General features: G+C 38.1%; 1 protein-coding gene across 2 annotated transcripts; it reads left to right on the top strand.

Moving 5' to 3' along the window:
• Positions 1–659: 659 nt before the first annotated feature.
• On the top strand, positions 660–19,818 carry itga6a (integrin, alpha 6a). 2 transcript variants are annotated; one of them, XM_028591583.1, is made up of 26 exons: positions 660–992; positions 8,176–8,300; positions 8,396–8,475; positions 8,587–8,848; positions 9,019–9,150; positions 9,754–9,967; positions 10,112–10,305; positions 10,389–10,483; positions 11,545–11,672; positions 11,754–11,843; positions 11,948–12,009; positions 12,087–12,256; positions 13,233–13,376; positions 13,476–13,591; positions 14,038–14,200; positions 15,324–15,410; positions 15,484–15,563; positions 15,668–15,745; positions 15,836–15,938; positions 16,048–16,215; positions 16,313–16,402; positions 16,967–17,074; positions 17,160–17,258; positions 17,357–17,482; positions 18,223–18,348; positions 18,857–18,944. In XM_028591583.1, the coding sequence occupies exons 1-25, from the start codon at positions 802–804 to the stop codon at positions 18,328–18,330; spliced, it is 3,213 nt and encodes a 1,070-aa protein (XP_028447384.1). In that variant the 5' UTR covers positions 660–801; the 3' UTR covers positions 18,331–18,348; positions 18,857–18,944. The 2 variants fall into 2 exon arrangements, with proteins under 2 accessions (XP_028447384.1, XP_028447383.1); XM_028591582.1 differs by lacking the exon at positions 18,223–18,348 and having other exon boundaries at positions 18,857–19,818.
• Positions 19,819–19,876: the final 58 nt, after the last annotated feature.

Genomic DNA, 19,876 nt, shown 5'->3' with positions numbered 1-19,876 from the left:
TGAATAAATAAAGGTTAAATAAAAATAAAATTAAAATAAAAATCTGCTTCCATCCAACTGAAATAGTAAAACAAACCTAATTAGTGTTTCCTTGACTGTCATTTGTTTTATTATATTACCTGCAAGATAGATGTATGAAATATCATAGCCCTTTAGAACCACACAAGCTACTCAATGTTAAAATACACATACAGTAGTTTGGTTCTAATGGAATTATCATTGTGTTTTTGACTCTTTAAATAAGGCATTTGGAAGGAAAGGGAGAAAACTGGTCAAATTATTTAAATTGTCATATGTCAGGTGGATAAGATTCGATTTTGGTGATATTCATTTTGTCCAAAGCTGCTCCAGTGTTTCTCAACCATCTCTGACGAGGAAAAACCCGACTGTCTTCCATGACTGTCCTCTACCAGGCGACTCCCCTCAGCAGTAGGCTACTGTTCGTCCTGGTTTAACTTGTTTTAACTGTTCTTTATTCGCGTATTTTATCTCTCAGTTCTTTAAATTCTTATACTGCACTGTATGTATTCTTGTCTTTTAAATAGTTTTTAATTGTTTTATAACTGCTCTTTCATGTTTCATGTAAAGCACATTGAATTGCCCTGTTGCTGCTGTATAAATAAAGCTGCTTTGCCTTGCCTGGTAACCGGAGGGGGCGCTGTGGAGCCGGAGCGCAGAGCCCGGCGGGGGAACACAAGCAGCGGCAGCCTTCAGTCAAACGGCACCGGGCTGAGCGGAGCGGAGCGTCGGGGTCAGCGGCTCTTCACTTTGGACTACTGGACACATCTGGACTGCGCTGCAATGCTGCTGCTACAGGGAGGACCGTCTGCCGTTTGTATATCACTTTTATTTTATTCTTATTTCCTGGAGCCAACTTTGGTGCTCGCCTTCAACCTTGACACCAATCATGTCATCAGAAAAGACGGAGAGCCGGGCAGTCTGTTCGGGTTTTCTCTCGCCATGCACAGGCAACTCAACCCGGATGAAAGAATGTGAGTTTTGTGTTTAACTGTACATCTCTACTGCTCCGTTTGCTTTCATCTGCCTGTGATTGTTGTTCAAAAGCGCACCTGAGGGTACAGGTTCAGTTTAAATAGGCTGACAGAAGTCAATCTTAACTTTTCTTTTATCTACAATAAGCTTATCCTCGGCAGGAAACATCTTGTTAATTTAGGGATTCTGCCCTTGCAAGACTAATAAACATATTTTTATCACTGGTTGTGATGTCAGGCATTGCTTCAACCTATAAACGTTAATATAGTAAAGGCCATAGTGTTTCTTATCGTGTTTTTGTTCTAATTTTCAACAGAAAAGTCTCCTGTGGTGCTTTGAATATGAACTGGGAAGGAGCTTAAAGACAACAAGTGAATAAACAATGGTTTTAACTGTGATGCAAATGTGCCTGTAGGTCAGCTGAAAGAGCACTGAGAGGAGAGCTGTAACTGTTGGTCTATATGTAGCTTACTATTTTGATAATCAATTGATCTTTTAGGCAGTTGTCAAGACAAAAAGGGATTCTCTGGATAGCTTGTGAGGATTTGCTGCTTTGCTTATTTCAAATTGAACATCTTTGGACTATTGGTGAGACTTGTTAGTTTGAACCATGGGCTTACTATTTTCTGGCATGTTATTGAAATTAAAATGATGGTTAGGTTTAGCCCGAGATAGATGGTTAAACTTGTTTTTGTAGTCACAGCCTTTTCAAAGTATTCTGTGCAAGTGTTGCATATAGATTTTTTCCTGTTAATATCAGTAATTTCCCACTAATGGTGTGCGCACATTTCATGTCGACATTAATATATGCACGCATGAAACTTGTGGGAAAATAAGAGTAAACAACGGTTAAATTGTAAAGCAGCATTTCAAGGATTCCCGGTTAAGCTATGTAACAGTAAATCATTTCCTTTGGCCAGCCCTGAGGGGGCAGAAAAGACATCAGTGTAGTGCAGTGAGCCTGGTCAACCTGCCACCAGAGTGTAACGGGGGTAAAGTGAGGAGAGGCCGTGGCATGTCCAAGCCTGCGACCAGCGTGAGGCTGCATGCAAGAGAGCTACTTTATCATCCACTGGTTAGCTGGCACAGGGCCCTGCAGCAGCACAAAGCATGGCTTAGAAGCCCTGATAACAGGACTAATATATTTCCCAAAGATCACATAGATTAGTCTTAACTTGTGGAATGTTATCTAACTAGTGTTTTGGCTATTGCGCAAAGGCAGCTCATTGTGTAGTGAATGTATGGTCATGCAAAACTGGAAGCTGTCTTTAAAATGTAGGTTTTTTCCCACAAGGCTTCTTTTGTGCACAAAGAAGCTTGCATCTTAAAAAGAGTCACTTCTACATTCGTCAGAGTTGACAAGTGTAAAGAGAGTGAAAGTCATATTGTTGGGCAAACAGAGGCTGAAATGTGACACTGGCCTGATGGTTGGTTTTCAGCCAGTAAAATTAAGAGAGTGAAGATTCACCTTGCTTACATGCTTACCTATGAGGAAGCTGCTCCAGTTTTAGCAAACATACTACACAACATTATGGCAACGCGTACAAAAGCTATCGAAACGCTATTGCACCAGTTAGTTATTTTTGGTATGTGCTTAGGTTAGCTTACGATTTAAAAGTGATTGAAGGCACCAGTAATTATTTGATAAAAAGAAATTAATCTGCAACAGATTTGCTAATAGTTTTTCAAGGAAAAGGCCAAAAAAATAGCTGGTTCTGACTTTCAACTGTGAAGATTTACTGTTCTTTTTGTCATTTATCATAGTAAACAATTCTCTGACTAATAAATAATTAACTAATTGTTTCAGCTTTTCTGACAATGAATTGCTTAACCAGAATTCACACTTTAGTCACATCCTGGTTGAAAGTCTGTTACTGTACACTCTACGCAGCATGCTATTGCAACAGACAGCAGCTCCCCCTGTTCGGCCATATTAGCTCCAAATCTTCAAGTGACCCTGAGATTATCAACCAGACGAGTCATGTGAAAGCTCAGTAGAGCACACAGAAGTAGGTAATGAACAGCCCTTTCTAACTTAAAGCTGCGAGGCACATTGAAACCAGCAGTGTGTCACACACACTGCCAGTATCTCTTTTGTTCTTAAACAGACGACTTTCTGATGATCACTAGCAGCTGTAAAACTCTACTGGCTGTCACTGCATACATTAATGTGATTATAATAACTCACATGTGAAGAAAGAAGTCCTTTTTAATCGCTGAATATGTTTGGTGAGTAACATGTGTGACTAGTTAGATTAAATTCCTCTAATGTCAAACCCCAATTGGCCTTTCATCCCTTCAGAGCTGAAAGCCAAACCTTCCCCACTTTACTATATTAAAAAACAAATCTTCTGGTGGTTAAAGTGATTTGTTATTCATATTGCTTACAACCATTTATGCAACTCATGTTTTTCCTCTAATGGGTTAATTCATTGAATGCATAGCTTGGCTTCTCACATTGTTAATTTTGTTATTATGTCTTCCTTCTTACATTTGTTTGTGATGACAGGAAGAAACAAGGAGATCCATGTTTCAACATGAGAATGAACATAATGTGGCGTCTTGCAAAGAGGCGACTGGGTGTCTCTTCCATGAATAATGTGTTGGGTTAATGATGTGGATATAACATCCTCTGAATGAAACCAGAGAAAAAGGACATTTGACTGGACATGCACGGCCATCTGTGCACATGTAACTCGATAGATTGAACACATCAGTGAATCATCAGTCAAGACATTCCAGTCAACTTCACACTGGAGTTTGAAAGAGATTGTGTAGCTTAAAATATGGTCAACAGTTAAGATGGGACTTCTGTTTTAAACTTTATTCTTTACTTAAAGTTGAGCTCTATCTGTGGTGAATATTCATGATTTCTTCTGTGATGTGTACCCAGCCAATCAAAGGTCAGCACCATCAAAGTGTATGTGTGCAGGGTTCAAAATTAACTCTTTTGTTTACCAGCCAAATGGCTAGTGAATGTTCAAATTTGATGAGCCACTCAATACAATCCAGCCAGTTTCATATTTTACCAGCATTTGGCTAGTAGATTTTGAATTTTGAATTCTGAGTGTGTAAACTGTAAGAGTTAGAACAGCTGCAGCCGTTCTTGTGGCTTTGAGTGCACAGCTGTAAGAGTACTGGACCACATCTGTTAACAAAGACCAGTGAGATCACTATGTAAACTCACACTGCACTGAAAGACATGCTGCATGATGGGACGTGGTTTCACACTGTACCTTGGCTGATACTGGATTCAGGCTCTGTAGCAGTTGTAGTGTAAAGAATACGGCCTGCAGCCTTAATTGAATCTTGCTCTTGGCAAGACGGTTTGATTTGTTTCGAGTATGATGTTTCTGACTAATCTAAAGCTACATTCTAGGAGTCTATATAAGCATCACTATCTTCTGCTGCAGAAAGTGAGAAAAAATAAAGGAATTTAGCCTTTTTCCAAACTGAAAAACTAGTGTCAGCTAGATGGGCGTGTTGCATGTTAATGTCAATGTTGTCCCTCAGTTACTTGCAAAATTCCACAACTGTCACTTTCCAGAGTAGCTCGGCTGTTATGTTGGAGGTGTTTTACTTCACCTGTCTCTTCATAAATGTGGTGTGTTCCTCCATAAACACCTGATAAATCTAAATAAGTATGCAGCTAACAATTATTTTCATTAAAGATGCTGATTGATCCTGTTGAAGTTTCCCACAGTCGAAGGTGATCTATTTTGACAGCCAGTTGTACAGTATATGACAAACAGTTGAAACCCAAAGATATTCTGTTGACCATCGTATATGACAAAGAAAAGCATCACATCCTGACATTTGAAAAGCTGGAACCAGCAAATGTTTGGCATTCTTGCTTGTAAAACTACAATTGATTATCCAAATACTTGCTGATTCATTGGCTTTTTATCCACTAATCAATTATTCATTGCTGCTCTAAATCTATGTAATGTATTTGTTCAACTCTGAGGTTGTTTCTCTGGCTGTAGTTTGCAGTGATGTGTTGGTAAATATTTTAAGATTTATAAAACAACATTGTCAATGTGTCTAATGCGCTGCAGTTCTCGTAGCACTAAACTAAACTACCATAGCTCAGAAGCTGAAATGTCAAACTGAATTGAACTTTGTAAAGACTCTTGTTTGTATTTGCATTTCACTGGGCTTTGTTTGAGGAGAGGGTTTGCAGTTTGGTCTTCAGTCTAACATCAGACCTCCTCAGGAGAGTCCTTGTTTAACAAATGAAGAGCCACAGGGCCATCCCACAGATCAATAGGTTACTGAGGGAACTGCAGAGTCACAGGGAGGAGAAAAAGGGTGGAGAGGATTTCCTCTCAGTCCTTTGAGAAAAGTCCTACACAATAAGAAGGCTGGTCAACTCGCACATGATAGTGCAGCTTACCCATTGTGACACAAATCATATTCAATTATATTTCATACAAAGATAAAAACTCTTATTTCAGTAGTTTTGGCAATCATACAAATTATATTATACTTTCATTTATTATTTTTTCAGGTTGGAAAAATTGATTTGGGCTAACAAGTCATTAGTGATCCAGTAGTCTGATGTCATTTTCAGGCTTCCAGCAGAAGAACAGTTTTAAGTATTTTGGTGCAAATCCAAATCAAGCCCTCTCTCTCTAGTCTCAGTTGTAGTAGAGACTAGTTATAGTCTCTAAAAGAACATTGCAGGTCACTTCAAGTTTGTCAGGTCTGTGGATGCTCACCATACATTTCCCATTTCAGAATTTTGTGTTAATAGTTAAGGCACACACACACGCACGCACGCACGCACGCACGCACACACACACACATACACACACACACACAAAAAGTCATGACACAAAGTTTCTTCAATTCATATGCATAATATTATAATAATAATAATAATAATAATAATAATAATAATAATAATAATATTTTCGGTATGTCACTGTCTTATTTATTCAAAATAAAGTCAGCTGAAAACGTCATCCAGAGACAGCGTTTTAAACCAACTCAGAGCTAAATTACTGAATTAGCTACAACTGATCATTTCAGCCGACAAAATTGGCGGTCGCCAGCAAAACATTGGAAGCCTGCTTTTGTTTGTCTAAAAGAAAGGGGCCAGTGAAATATAAGTGGCAAACATGTCTCCATTATCAATGTAAACTGTGTATATGCCGTGCAAGTACAGAAAGCATGAGACGTAACAGTAGCTATTAAGGGGATTAGCCAACGGTCAATTGCCGCCAAGATTGACAAGATGTAGCAACTCAGAGGTTAACTACAAAAGTTGTGACCTAAGAATTTTAGTCTTATATAAGATGATATAACTACATCACCAAGATTAATGGACTTTTTTTCTTTGAAAGAAATGTTCCTCTCTGTTGATTTCTCAGTATGACTTTTCTGTGCAGGCTGCCAAAGAGAGGAAGTATGACCAGTTTTGGTTTTCTCTCTCCGCTTCAGAATGGTACAGCTTGCAAGTTGTGACAGTATGTAAAAGCTTACAAATGCGGTCAGCAAGTTGACCGCAAGTTGTCAAGATGCAACACTTATTTTGATACTTCTGTGAGTACAGGTCTCAATTATGTCCCAGTTGTCCCCAATTATGTTCATTTGCAGTAACACATGCATGGGGTAATACACAAAGAGAAAGCACAACTGTGATTTATTTGATTTGTGTCTGTCTAGTACTGTTGATATGTAAAAGAAAAGTGTTGATCGTCCCAGTCACTGCTGTCACCCTTGAAACACATTGTTGAGACTGGGTTTAGCAGGAAAAGATGAGGTCAATGACCGATGATTGAACTATGTGAACATGCTCCAAATTGTCTGCTTCACTTCTCCTTTGCTCTCCGCAGAATGACAGGACAATAGTCTACTGTCCTGTACCGAAGTTTTGTTTTTTACCACACAATACAACAGCTCTTTGTACACAACCAACTTTCCAAAGGCTGAACATAATAAATCATCATTCTTATGAAATATGCAATATGTGCATTAACCAAAGACATGTAGAATATAGAATGTTGGTGAATATTATAATTGCTAAACATGAGCCTGTTAGCCTTGTCATAATGAGCCTGACGTTATCATTTAGCTGCACAGAGCCAGTGTGATTCTTCGCTGTGTATCTGAAATGTATTCTACAAACTACATACTGTATACTTTCATACTGTTTTAGCAGATATTATTAGCAAAAATCATTCTGGAAATGAACAAAAATCATCTGGAAATCATGCAATGCGTGCAACATGTAGCGTCCAGAGTATACCTCCTTTAGTCACATTTAGTCACATTTACACTGTGAACACTACTATACTAAAACCTTGCTTAGAATTAGTATGTAGTATGGATTTGTGACACGCAGCTAATTCTATTAACCAACTGTTTCAAAACGTTTTACAGTACTGAATCTTTTGCTTTCAGACCCAAGCATGGTCTTTGACAGATTGGACCATGCCATTCCCTTAAAGTACTGGGCATGGGTCTCCTGTTCTGTCCTAAACTGTTTGTTTTTTTAAATCATATTTGCCCAACAGATCTTTCTCTTTCTCACATAGGAACTATTTGAGACTGCAACTACAATCCATGTTTTTCCTTTTAATTTGTCACGTTTATATTGTTAATTTTTTTTTTTTTGCCTGTTATTTTGCCTTTATTTGATAGTGACAGCATATCTTCAGAAAGGAAACAGAGACAGAGGAGTATGACATGACCTTAACCACTTAACTTGTTGATACTGACAATTATAGTTTTAGAGATATTTGCAGCACTAAATTATGCAATTTAATAGGAGAAAATGTTCATCTGGAACAAATGTTAGCTTATACTGTCAATGGGCTGTTTTCTAGACTTTTTTGACAATTTTTTCAACTTGACCGTCAAACTCAACCAAACCAATTTCCTTTCCAACAGTAGCCACAATGTCAGCTTGGCAGACAGCAGCCACAAGACATGTTTCATTTTTTTTATAGACAGGAGATGTCACCAATGTCACAGTCACTGTTGATCTTCTCACATACATGTACTAAATCCAACAAGCTGCTGCTCTACAGCTTAGAAATGTAGAAAATGTCTTTCTGATGGTGTAGCTGGTGAAGGTGATGACAGGTAGCTAGGTCAAAAAGTAAATGTCAGTACTTTTAAACTAAATCTAAACTACTAAATCTTGGAATATTTTTTTCTTTTCTTTTTCTTCAGGCTGTTGATTGGTGCACCCAGAGCCAGAGCTTTGGGAAAACAGACCGCTAACATTACAGGAGGCCTTTATAAGTGTGAAATCACACAGTCCAATGATTGTGAGCGCATTGAATTTGATAGTAAAGGTGAGTTATCTATCTGCATTTACTGTACTGTGTCCAAAGGTCAAGAATGAATATAAATGCTCACATTTTTGTCTTGTGTTGCTAAATTCTGAAAGAGAACGTACTTGTTGAGAACAAGGAGAATCAATGGATGGGGGTGACGGTTCAGAGCCAGGGACCTGGGGGAAAGATTGTGGTGAGTCAAACTGAGCGTCTGAACCATCGTTCCCAGTAACCTCCAGTCCTGGTGTGGTCTTATCTGTTATTAAGGTATGAGCTTATACTCAGCTGTGTTGTGTAATTCCAGACTTGTGCTCATCGCTATCAGAGGCGCTTGTTTGTGAACACCCCTCAAGAGTCCCGGGACATCATTGGGCGCTGTTATGTCCTGAGTCAGGACCTGACCATTGACTCGTCCTCTGATGAGGATGGAGGTAACTGGAAATTCTGCGAGGGCAGAGCCAGAGGCCACGAGATGTTTGGATCTTGCCAGCAGGGTTTGGCTGCCACCTTCACCAAGGACTACCATTATGTGGTGTTTGGAGCACCAGGAGCTTACAACTGGAAAGGTCAGTAACACACACACACACACACACACACACACACACACACACACACACACACACACACACACACACACACACACACACTTTACAGTATTTACTGGCAGAATCCCATTTCTCATTCTGTTAAAATAATTAATGCAGTGTTTTATATTCTAAAATAAACATTTCTACAGGCATTGTACGAGTGGAGCAAAAGAACAACACTTTGCTAGAGATGGGAGTGTATGATGACGGCCCATATGAATTTAGAGACGACCATCTCTTGAACCCCGGGTTCGTGTCTGTACCTGCCAACAGCTACCTTGGTGGGTGTCTAACCACAAAACAGATGTAGCTATATTTGTGGATCTATTGTTTCCTGTTGGTACAGAGATGTACTGTAGTTACTTCTGTTGGAGGTCATAGCATTGCTTACAAATTTGAGCATGAGTGTTTTACTAATATAGTTTCCAGTTTAGCCTCAAGATTAGTGGGATTTGTTGCATATCACTCCTCTCTTTCTAACTTGTTTGTTATCTCGCTACCGTCCATCTAAAAAAAGGCATAAAAAACAGGCATGACACAAAACGTTTTGGAAACACTGCAGTAATAATGTGCAGTGTTTCTAGAAGCTGAGAGAGATCTTGTCCTGGTTGCTGCACTGGCAGCTCCTACTGGCTGGTCAGGGCAACTGCATGGAGATGGAAGGACACTGGGAATCTGGGCAGGTTTTGAAGCCACCTCACTGGCAGGTGTAAAGAAAGGACTGAGACATAAGGTTGTCTCATCAGTCCAACAATGGGAGGTAGCCCTGGGAACAGCAAAACAGGGGCAGTCACTATTCAAAAATCAGGGGAGAAAAAAAAGAGTAAAAAGAAACCTGTTCTTCAGTGTAACATAAAGGTATTTACATCCTACAACCTCTCTAGGATTCTCTCTCGACTCAGGACACAGCATCACCAAGAGTCGTGGCCTGACGGTGGTGGCTGGAGCACCCAGAGCTAATCACAGTGGAGCCGTGGTCCTGCTGAAGAAAGAGAACGAGGCCTCCGTCAGACTTTTGGTGGAACACACTCTGTACGGGCCAGGACTCGCCTCCTCCTTTGGATACGACCTGGCTGTGGTTGACCTGAACGGTGATGGGTAGGAAACTTTTTCACCCTGTTTATTTTGCTTTAATATACAGATTATTTACTACGTTTTTCAACCTTCCATTCACAGTGGACTTTCTCTATCTGTTTCATATTCTGTACGATATTAAATATTTACCTCTGATCTCTGATCTAGATGGCAAGACATAGTTGTAGGAGCCCCTCAGTTCTACATGAAGGACAGAGACATCGGAGGAGCTGTTTACGTCTACATTAACCAGGCAGGAATGTGGGAAAGAATCACTCCTGTCCGTCTAAACGGGACCAAGGACTCCATGTTTGGACTGGCAGTCGAGAACATTGGAGACATCAATCAAGACACATATGAAGGTCATTTAGCTGTCATTTTGTAGCTTTATATACGTTTTTCTCTATCAGTCTCTGTAACGTAAAGTTGTTTCTTTCTCATACAGACATTGCCATCGGAGCTCCTTATGATGACGGCGGTGCAGGAAAAGTCTACATTTATCACGGCTCTGCACAAGGAATCAAAACCAGTCCTGCACAGGTCGGTTTTGTGAACCTTTTTTTTTAAGTGGCTGTAATCGATATTTTCTAGGGCTGTCCTCAACTAAAGAAATTGTTAGTCGACTAACACTTATATTATTTTGGTGACTAATCGATTAGTTGATTTAATTGACAGAGCTGTGCGCTTTGAGAGGTGGTTAAGACTAGAAAAGCCCAAAATAAATGTAGTTAATTAACCATTTGTAAAACTGAGTTTTTTATCCACAATTAATCCTACAAAAGCACCACTTTAAATCTTGTGTTCACCAGAAATGTGCTTATAAGTTTCTTGGAAATGAGTAAGTATGAATAAGCATACAAAATTAATTATCAACTTAAGAAATCTTAGTCGACTAAGACCGGCTGCACACTGCCTGTGTGGCGTGAGCGTGGCGTTTCCGTTGTGTCAGTTGCGTGGCGGCTGCGTGGTGTTTTCTGTCTTTACACACCAGAAACGTGTCTGATGCGGCGCTGCTGCTGTTAGCTTTGTCTGTACACATGTATGTTTCCCATTGATAAAGTGAAATACCATGTTAAACATAAATATATACTGATTTGATTACAACAAAGACAACGTCGGCAGTATTGACAGCAAAATAGGCTACAGAATATTTAGTTCTGTAATTGACAGGTGCAATGTCATTTATTAAATGTATTTGTGTCAAAATGACATATAAACATCTTTTCCTGTTCTATTTTGCCTGGAAACGCTTCCAACACGCTTGCGTGTCGCGTGAAAAATAGGCGTCGGTCCTATTTCTAGCTTGCACGTGTTTTAGACGTGCGTGTCATGCAGACAGTGTGCAAGCTCTAACCTGTTAACATGGGAGTCGAAATAAAAACGGACACGCCATGCAGCTGACACACTCACGCCACGCAGCCAGTGTGCAGCCGGCCTAAGACCAAAACCACCGATTAGTCGACTAATTGACTAAGTAGGGCAGCCCTAATATTTTCATATTAACAACAAATCACATGCGGATAGTAAATCACTGAGGTACCTCTTTTGAAATCTGAGAATTTGTCAGTGCCGGTTCTTGAATTATTTCTCCTTCATTACAGATCCTTTCAGGAAAAGAGCACAACCTGCAACTCTTTGGATATTCTCTGGCAGGGAACATGGACTTGGACAGAAACTCTTATCCAGACGTGGCTGTTGGCTCTCTGTCGGACACAGCTCTGATCTACAGGTAATTGTTACACATATAAGTACATTTAAACAAAACATTACTGATTTGTATCACAATTTCATTTAACAACCTTTCTTTCAGGGCACGGCCAGTTATTAGCATCAGGAAAGATATCAACATATCTCCAAAGGAAATTAACCTTACCATTAAAACCTGTGGTAACAGCATTTGGTAGGTTTCCTAATATTCTTACATTTCAACACACCTCATGATCAAAACTTCCTCTGTTAGAATTAGAATTTAAAAAATAATAATAATCCATGTCCTATCCATAGCTTTGCAGTGGACGCGTGCTTCACCTACAAAGCAAACCCTGAATCTTACACCCCAAGACTAAGTAAGTGAAATGGTAAAAAAAAAAAAAAAAAAAAATTTGTTCAGTTGCTTTTACACATGCTTCCCTCTTCGCTGCAGCTATCGGCTACTCTGTCGAGGCGGATGGAGATCGCAGGAAACAGGGGCTTCCTGCCAGAGTGATGTTCCTGAACAAATCCCGCACTGAAACAGACTACCAGTTTAATGGCACCTTGGACCTCCGTGGCCAGAACCAAAAAACATGCATCAAGATAACAGCCAAACTGAAGGTAAAACATGTCTGCCACATAGTGAAAACACATTTGCAGGATATAATCCACTCAGAGAGCAACAGTCAGGAACAATATGAGTTAGTGTGCGCTTGTTGGAGGAACTTATATAATCACAATCAGCCAGTACTGCTCGCAAAATATGTTGGTGCTGGTCAAACAGAAAAGTACCATTTATCCATAAATTTGATGTCACAAGAATAAGTTGCAAGCTTTTTTCTTGCATACCAAACAATTCCCTTTTCTGTCAGATTCTTAAATCCTTTCATGCACATGTTATAAAGCTGAAACAATTAGTTCATTAAACAAAGGCGCTGATTGGCTGATCTCCGTTACCTAAATATAACCTATATATATATATATATATATATATATATATATATATATATATATATATATATATATATATATATATATATATATATATACCTATAAATAGCAAGTCCTTCTTTGCACAATTAGTTGATCAAGAGAAAATTAATCATCCACTATTTTGATAATCAATAAATAATCTCAGATATTTTATTTAAGTACATTTAATTAAAAATCCCAAACATTATCTGGTTCTATAGTTGTGAGGATTTGTTGTTTTTCTTTATGTGATCGTAAATTAAATATCTTTGAGTTTTGACTGTTGATTTAATTCTTTAGAAAAAAACGTGTTCTTGCATTATTTTCTGACACTTAGAGACCAAAGGATTAATCAATTAATTAATCAATAATAATAAAAAATTACAGCTAAAAAAATCAAAACATTGTGTAATTCACACACACATTTTTGCTACATTTTCTGCAGTCAATGTGGGGTATGTATGCAGGGATGGTAAAAGCCACAGAATATATTGTCAAATTGTATTATTTATTATATTTGATATTCTCCATAACAGTCTCAAGATAGTAGTTATGACTGCTGTATCATAAAACCCATGTAGAAGTAGATATTATGCTTCATACTATGGTGGCTGTTTCTGAACAGGACAATATTAAGGACAAGATGCGCAGCATTCCCATCGAGGTGTCTGCAGAAATTGCGGGTACTAAGCGACAGAAGACGAGGAACGGCCTTCCTCAACTCATGCCCATACTAGACTCCTCTCAGCCGAGCAGAGACATCATTGAGGTAAATATTCAGACTGCAACACTTATTATTAAGGTAAGGACAAAAGGTTCACAGTGGAGCAAAGTTTGTATATGGATTTGTTATTTGATGTTGCTGCAGGTCAACTTTGTAAAAGAGGGATGTGGAAGTGATCATATTTGCCGGAGTAACCTGAAGATGGAGTATAAATTATACTACAAACAAAGCAACCTAGATGAGTACTCCCCATTACCCATGTGAGTAAAATGTGATACTTAAAAAACGGTCTTAAAATGAGGTAAAATGCATTCATTGCATTAATTAAATCTGCATGAAACAACATTTTTAATATTAACATTCAATCAAATCACTTTGTGTAAAGTTAAAAAAACTAAAAAAAACTGCTTGTTCTTATACAGCCAGCTTTGCCACCACTAACTCGTTCTTGTTTTGGTTTTTGGGCAGCACATTCTGTAGGCTGTATGGTGGAGTCTCACTGCTCGTACAACCCACTGATATGAAAACATAGCAAGAAAGCAAGCTCAGACAAGTCGACAGTATGAAACCTGCCCAGCACATTACATCAAAAAAGTGGATGTAGCCCACAAATGAGCAGTGGTTATGGTACCATACTATAATGGTTTCTTTTTCTATAAAACTCAACCTAAGGGGGGGGTGGGTGGTTATGTTTGTGTATTTTCAGCAAGAACAACGTCCCTGTATTTCATCTAAATTACGAGAGGAAGGACGTAGCTCTGCGTGTGACAGTCAACAACATGAATGAAGATGATGCTTACGAAGCAAAGCTGGTGGGGACTTTCCCAGATACGCTGTCATATTCTGGAGTCCGCTCACATCAAACAACGGTAAACAAGACCAGGGAAAAATGTATATGATGATGATTCTGATGATGTTATATGGTAGACCTTTTAAATTAAACAGACAAAGTCATCATCTAAAAACTGCATTAACCTGTCATCACACCACAGAGACCTCATTTCCAAACCAACAAAATATTCCTTTACTAAAGACGGCACTTTGCTATCTGCTATTGGCTACTGACTATCAATCATACAACCAATACAATACAACCAACTTAAAAACAAAACATACATTTTCCATAAAAATATTAATAGAAAATAGAGAAAGCACTAAAATCCAATATGAAGAGCTGTGTCCTGTGTGTCCAGTTAAGTGATAGGCGGGCCTTCATGTTGGTATTGAGTCACAATACATGGAAGTTATGAAAAACAACATGTATTTTCCATGACTAATATTAAGACAAAATAGAAGAAGCAGTAAAATCTCATATGAAGATGTGTGTCCTGTGTAGTGATACATTTTGGCAATAAATGTGAATGATTGATGATCCCTAATCCAGGCCCCAGCAGTTAGATTAAATGTGAAGGCTGAGAGATGAGCTAAAGATAACTTCACCGCGGTCCAACACCCACATTCAAGCAAAAGCAGAGCTTTTTATAGATTGTTTTATAGATTTAATTCAAAGTGAATGTCTTTCTTGTTGAAATTGTCAAATATAATAAAATGCTTAAAAACTCCTACTGTGGATTTTTCTTACCAATACAAGTATAATCATATACAAAAGAAGGGCCGCAATTAATCATTTTTGATCTCCATTAATCTGCCGATTAGATTTTCAACTGTTTGCTCTATAAGCTTTAGAAAATTGTGATAAATGCCCATCACAATTTCCTAAAGCCCAGTGGGACATCTTCAAATTGCTTGTTTTCTTTGACAAACAGTCAAAACCCAATGATATTCAGTTTGCTAAAACCAGCAAATCCTCACAACTTTGCATCCAATAGATGTCAACATAAATCAGCCAATTGACAGCCATTGCCATTGTCAGAATGTTTTAAAACAATATGCCAAAACTGTATGGTCTAATTACTTTCTTACGTATTAATTGAATTTAAGATTTATAGTTAATATCCAGCTGTTCAAAATGTACAATATGTTCTTTTTCAGATGGAAAAGCCAATCATCTGTACAGCCAATCAGAATGGCTCTCAAGCAGACTGTGAGCTGGGGAATCCTTTTAAGAGAGACTCTAAGGTACGAACTTGATTCACATGTTCATCCTGCCACTTAGCTGTTGTACTTCAAATGTTTCCTTTTTTCACACTAGGCTACATTTTACATCATCCTGAGCACTGTGGGTATGGCTCTCGACACCACAGAGATTGATATCGACCTGCAGCTCCAAACGTAAGAACTGCTGCTACATGCTTTTTTCTGTATATTCAGATAGGTTTTCCATTAACATAAGTAAAACTATTTTACCATATTGGTGTATTATTTTCTTCTTTTAGAACAAGTGTGCAAGAAAATATTGCCCCTGTTAAAGTGAAGGCTAAAGTAATCATTGAATTGCCGTTGTCGGTCAGTGGGTAAGTGTGTTAAACTATAGTTTGACTACAGATAAATATAAAGTGACTCCAACAGTATGCGCATACAGATTTTTGCTTTGTTTTCATCAGGGAAGTCAGCCCTAATCAGGTTTCCTTTGGAGGTGTTGTGAAAGGTGAAAGTGCCATGAAGACAGAAGAAGAGATTGGAAGTTTGATTACTTACACATTCAGAGTAAGTGTATTCATCTGACCTGCTTCTATATATGATTTTTTAATCACAGCTGTCATATAATTTCATAGTCTTAGTATATGAAATTGTGAGATATTGATTTCTCCTTCAGATAAACAACTTGTGGAAGTCTTCTGTCCGGGCCTCACTTCACATTCAGTGGCCCAAATGGAACAAAGACGGTAAATGGCTTCTGTACCTGGTAAAGGTCACTGCAACAGGACCGGAGGACATCCTTTGCTCTCCCGAGTCTGAAATCAACTCTCTCAAACACATCCAGGTAGTATTTCTTCCACCTTTATTGTCATGCACTTGAAGTGAAATGAGCAAGTCTGCTTACCTTCACTTTGAGTTAATGAGAAGAAATGTGCTTTCAGGAGACTTCTGCGTCCAGGACAAAGCGTGAAATTGGAGAAAGAAAAACTGTTGGCACAATGTCCTCCCTGTCAGGCAAAAAAAAAGTTTTGGTGAGTCTTTATGTCACATTTGTTTAGAAACCAAAGTACATCTACTCAAGTACTATAAAAATGTTTGGATACGTATTCATAATTATTTTTCTTTTAATGCCACTTTCTACTTTTACTACTTACTTTAAAAATTCAGATTTTTGCACACAAAACATACAAGGAGCTTATAAAATATGATGTTTTCTAATAAATTAGATTACCCAACAGTTTACACAAGTACAGCTGAAACGATTAGTCAATTAACTAATTAGTCGATTTACAGGAAATGTATTGTCAACTATTTCGATTTTTATTCTTAAAACATTTCCTGGCTCCAGCTTCTCAAATGTGAACATTTGCTGCGTTTCCTTTTGACTATTTCAATTTACTTCTAACAAGTTTAAGGTTTGGACTATTGGGCTGTGGGTCATTGTGACAAGCATGTATTACTATTTTCAGAATTTTTACAAATCAAACAATCAAGCAAGTTTTTTAACAGTGTGGTGTTAGGATCTGGATACTTCATCTATCACTGTTTATAAAAGTATAGATTGCTTTGACTGTAATGGACTCTCTCCTTCCCAGACATGTGACAGTGAGACCAAATGTGTGGTGCTCAAGTGCCCCCTACAGGGCATGGACGGTACAGCAGTTAAACTCAGGTCTCGCCTCTGGAACTCAACCTTTATTGAGGTGACACATTGTATTTGAATTGTTTGTCTGGTCTGTGATTTGGTATGACTGTCTTACCTGAGCAGCTGTTTTTGTTTTCACGCAGGATTACGCCTCTATTTCAAACTTGCACATCGTTGTGAAGGCCTCACTCGTCCTTCATACTCAGGCTAAAAACATGATCCTGAGAACTCCTCACACTGATGTAAGCACCTCGACAGCTATCAACAAATTATTAACTGATTGCTATCTTGATCCTATCTCTCATCTCTTGGTTTTCCTGGCTTTGGCCTTTTATTGCAGGTCACAGTGGCAGTGTCCCCTGAAGGTGCAGTAGCACAGCTGAGTGGAGTTCCCTGGTGGATCATACTGGTGGCTGTTCTTGCAGGCATCTTGATTTTGGCTTTGTTGGTGTTTCTGCTCTGGAAGGTGAGATTCCGGGACGTTACACCTTCATGACACCCATATTTGGTAATACAGGATGAAAATAGGAGATAAAACATAAACTTCATCAAGCACCAAAGGGACATTAGATCAGAAAAGGTGTAATTTGTGAAGAGTAAAATATATGAGAAAGACGACTTGAAAAAGGAATTTATTCACCTTGTTTGCTAGTTTTTATTTGCTGGTTACAGGTTTAAAAATAATATGATTTTCAGCTTTCTTTGATTTCATATTATTGTGAATACTTTATATATCTTTAGGCTGTCAAACTAAGCATTTTGACGGCCCCACTTCAGGCTGTGGTAACCATACTTTTTGACATTTCTAGACTAAAAAATAATAAGTGATTAATTGGAAATCAAAAAATGAAGAGATTAGTCAACACTTAAATTGAAAAATTGCAGTTGTACTTGTGATTTTACATTATACTCTCTATAATACCAAATACATTTAGAACAAATAGAGTACTGTCTATAGTCTATACAAATAATAGTTAATTCAGCTGGTTAGTTTAGGGGGTTACAATATTCTGTAGATGTTCTGTAACATTTAGTTTTTGTCGGGTGAAATTTCAGCATCAACACTGGACTCTCCAGATAAAGTATTATGTTAATAAAAAGTATTTTCTCTGGTGTTTTGATGGAAGAAATCATAACGGCTATTGACTATTAGAACTGATTCAGTTTGTCACTCTTAACACTTCATCACCCCTTGCTCCCCCTCAGTGTGGTTTCTTCAAGAGAGCATCAAAAGACCAATACGATGCTGCATATCACAAGGCAGAGATCCATGTTCAGCCCTCTGACAAGGACAAACTCTCTGCTGAGGCCTGATTTATACTCTGAACAGGGGTAAAACCAAGCTGTCAGCATGAAGTGTGATTACTGCAGAGACTAATGAACTCACTTTCCAGCCAAATCAGCCGACTTCATGCAGAAAATTCAATCAGACGCATATTGTACTAAGCTGATGGAACAGGAAAATTTACATTACACAAAAACCTTTTAGCCTAAATACAACATAAAATAAATATTGAATTGACACAATGTTAAAGTTTCTGATATTTATACAATATGGGTCTCTGAATTTTGCCAAGAAATCAATGCTTTTTATTTTTATTTATTTTTTACCAACAGGCTTAATATTTTCCTTTTTTTGGGGTAATTGTTCTGCCCTGCAGGTGCTTTTGCTGACATCACCGCTTTCACTGCTTGGCAGTTTGAAACATCCCATTAAAAACGGCAAAGCATGCTTAACATTCCTGAACATCTCTCCTCTTGTTGTCTACAGCGTGCATGAATATTTCTGAAATGTATCCGTTTTTAATAATGCATGTGTGTGTGAAATCTCCCTTCCCAGTGTGGATTCTTCCAACGCTCCAAACAAGAGGACAGCGTCCCTCGTTACCACGCAGTGCGGATAAGAAAAGAAACGCTTGAGTACAAAGATGGAAAAGTCATGCTTGATTCTTTTGAAAAAAAGCAGTGGATGACGACTTGGGTTGATGATGAGAGTTACTCGTAACTCATTTCTTTCTGTTCCAAATGATTTTTGCAGACAGGTATAACCTGATTTGTTTTAAACAATCTCAAGCCACAAACACACTGAACTTTGTTTTTATTTTCATTTGTTGAACGTCAGTGATCTTTTCTTTTCAGATATTAGTTGGGTTCATGTATTTGAATTGTTACACTGTATAGATGAATTGGTTTTTTTTGTAAGTTTTGTATATATTTAAATACTTCTGCACACTGTACTGTATATTTATTTTTTGATAAAAAAAATAATTTTATGCAGCCAAAGAGTTCTTTTTAGTCTTATGCGTCCTGGAGTAGATTGACAAAGGACAAAGTTTACTACTGTTTCTATGGAGTTGTACTGTCTTACTTTAAGCCGAAAGTCTATGCAAGGAAGGCACAGCTAGCTCAGTGTCATATGAATGTAAGGGGCCAACGCACATTTTGCATGCAATCAATACATTTTTCTGTTGTGTATAATTGTGTCTAGTTTCAGTACTTTCTATCAAAATGCTTCTGTCCTTTTTGGAATGACATTTAGGTACACATTATCATTTCACAATAAGTAAAGGGGCACAAATGACTGTTCAATTGATTCTTCACCTCTTCTCACTGTTGTGGCATTCAGGTAGCATCCACTGTACTGTCTGTAGGTCATCACTGAAATAAGACTTTTTGTTCCATGTGCAGAATCCAAAGGGAAGATGGTGAAAATAAACTGAAATGTATGTTTTATAGATTTAATTCAAAGTGAATGTATTTCTTGTGGAAATTGTCAAGTGTAATAAAATTCTTAAAAACTGATTCCTACTGTGGACTTTTCTTACCAATACAAGTATAATCCTAAACAAAAGAAGGGCTG

The sequence above is a fragment of the Perca flavescens genome, chromosome 11 (genome assembly GCF_004354835.1).
Source record: "Perca flavescens isolate YP-PL-M2 chromosome 11, PFLA_1.0, whole genome shotgun sequence".
Taxonomy (NCBI): domain Eukaryota; kingdom Metazoa; phylum Chordata; class Actinopteri; order Perciformes; family Percidae; genus Perca; species Perca flavescens.
This window is presented reverse-complemented; position numbering and strand designations above follow the sequence as displayed.

Excerpts from the sequence above, each read along its gene's own strand:
- itga6a (XM_028591582.1), top strand. The coding sequence starts at position 802 with ATGCTGCTGCTACAGGGAGGACCGTCTGCCGTTTGTATATCACTTTTA. Across the intron at positions 12,010-12,086 it reads ATCTTACACCCCAAGACTAA|CTATCGGCTACTCTGTCGAG; the intron begins GTAAGTGAAATG and ends TCTTCGCTGCAG. Across the intron at positions 15,411-15,483 it reads CTTTTAAGAGAGACTCTAAG|GCTACATTTTACATCATCCT; the intron begins GTACGAACTTGA and ends TTTTCACACTAG.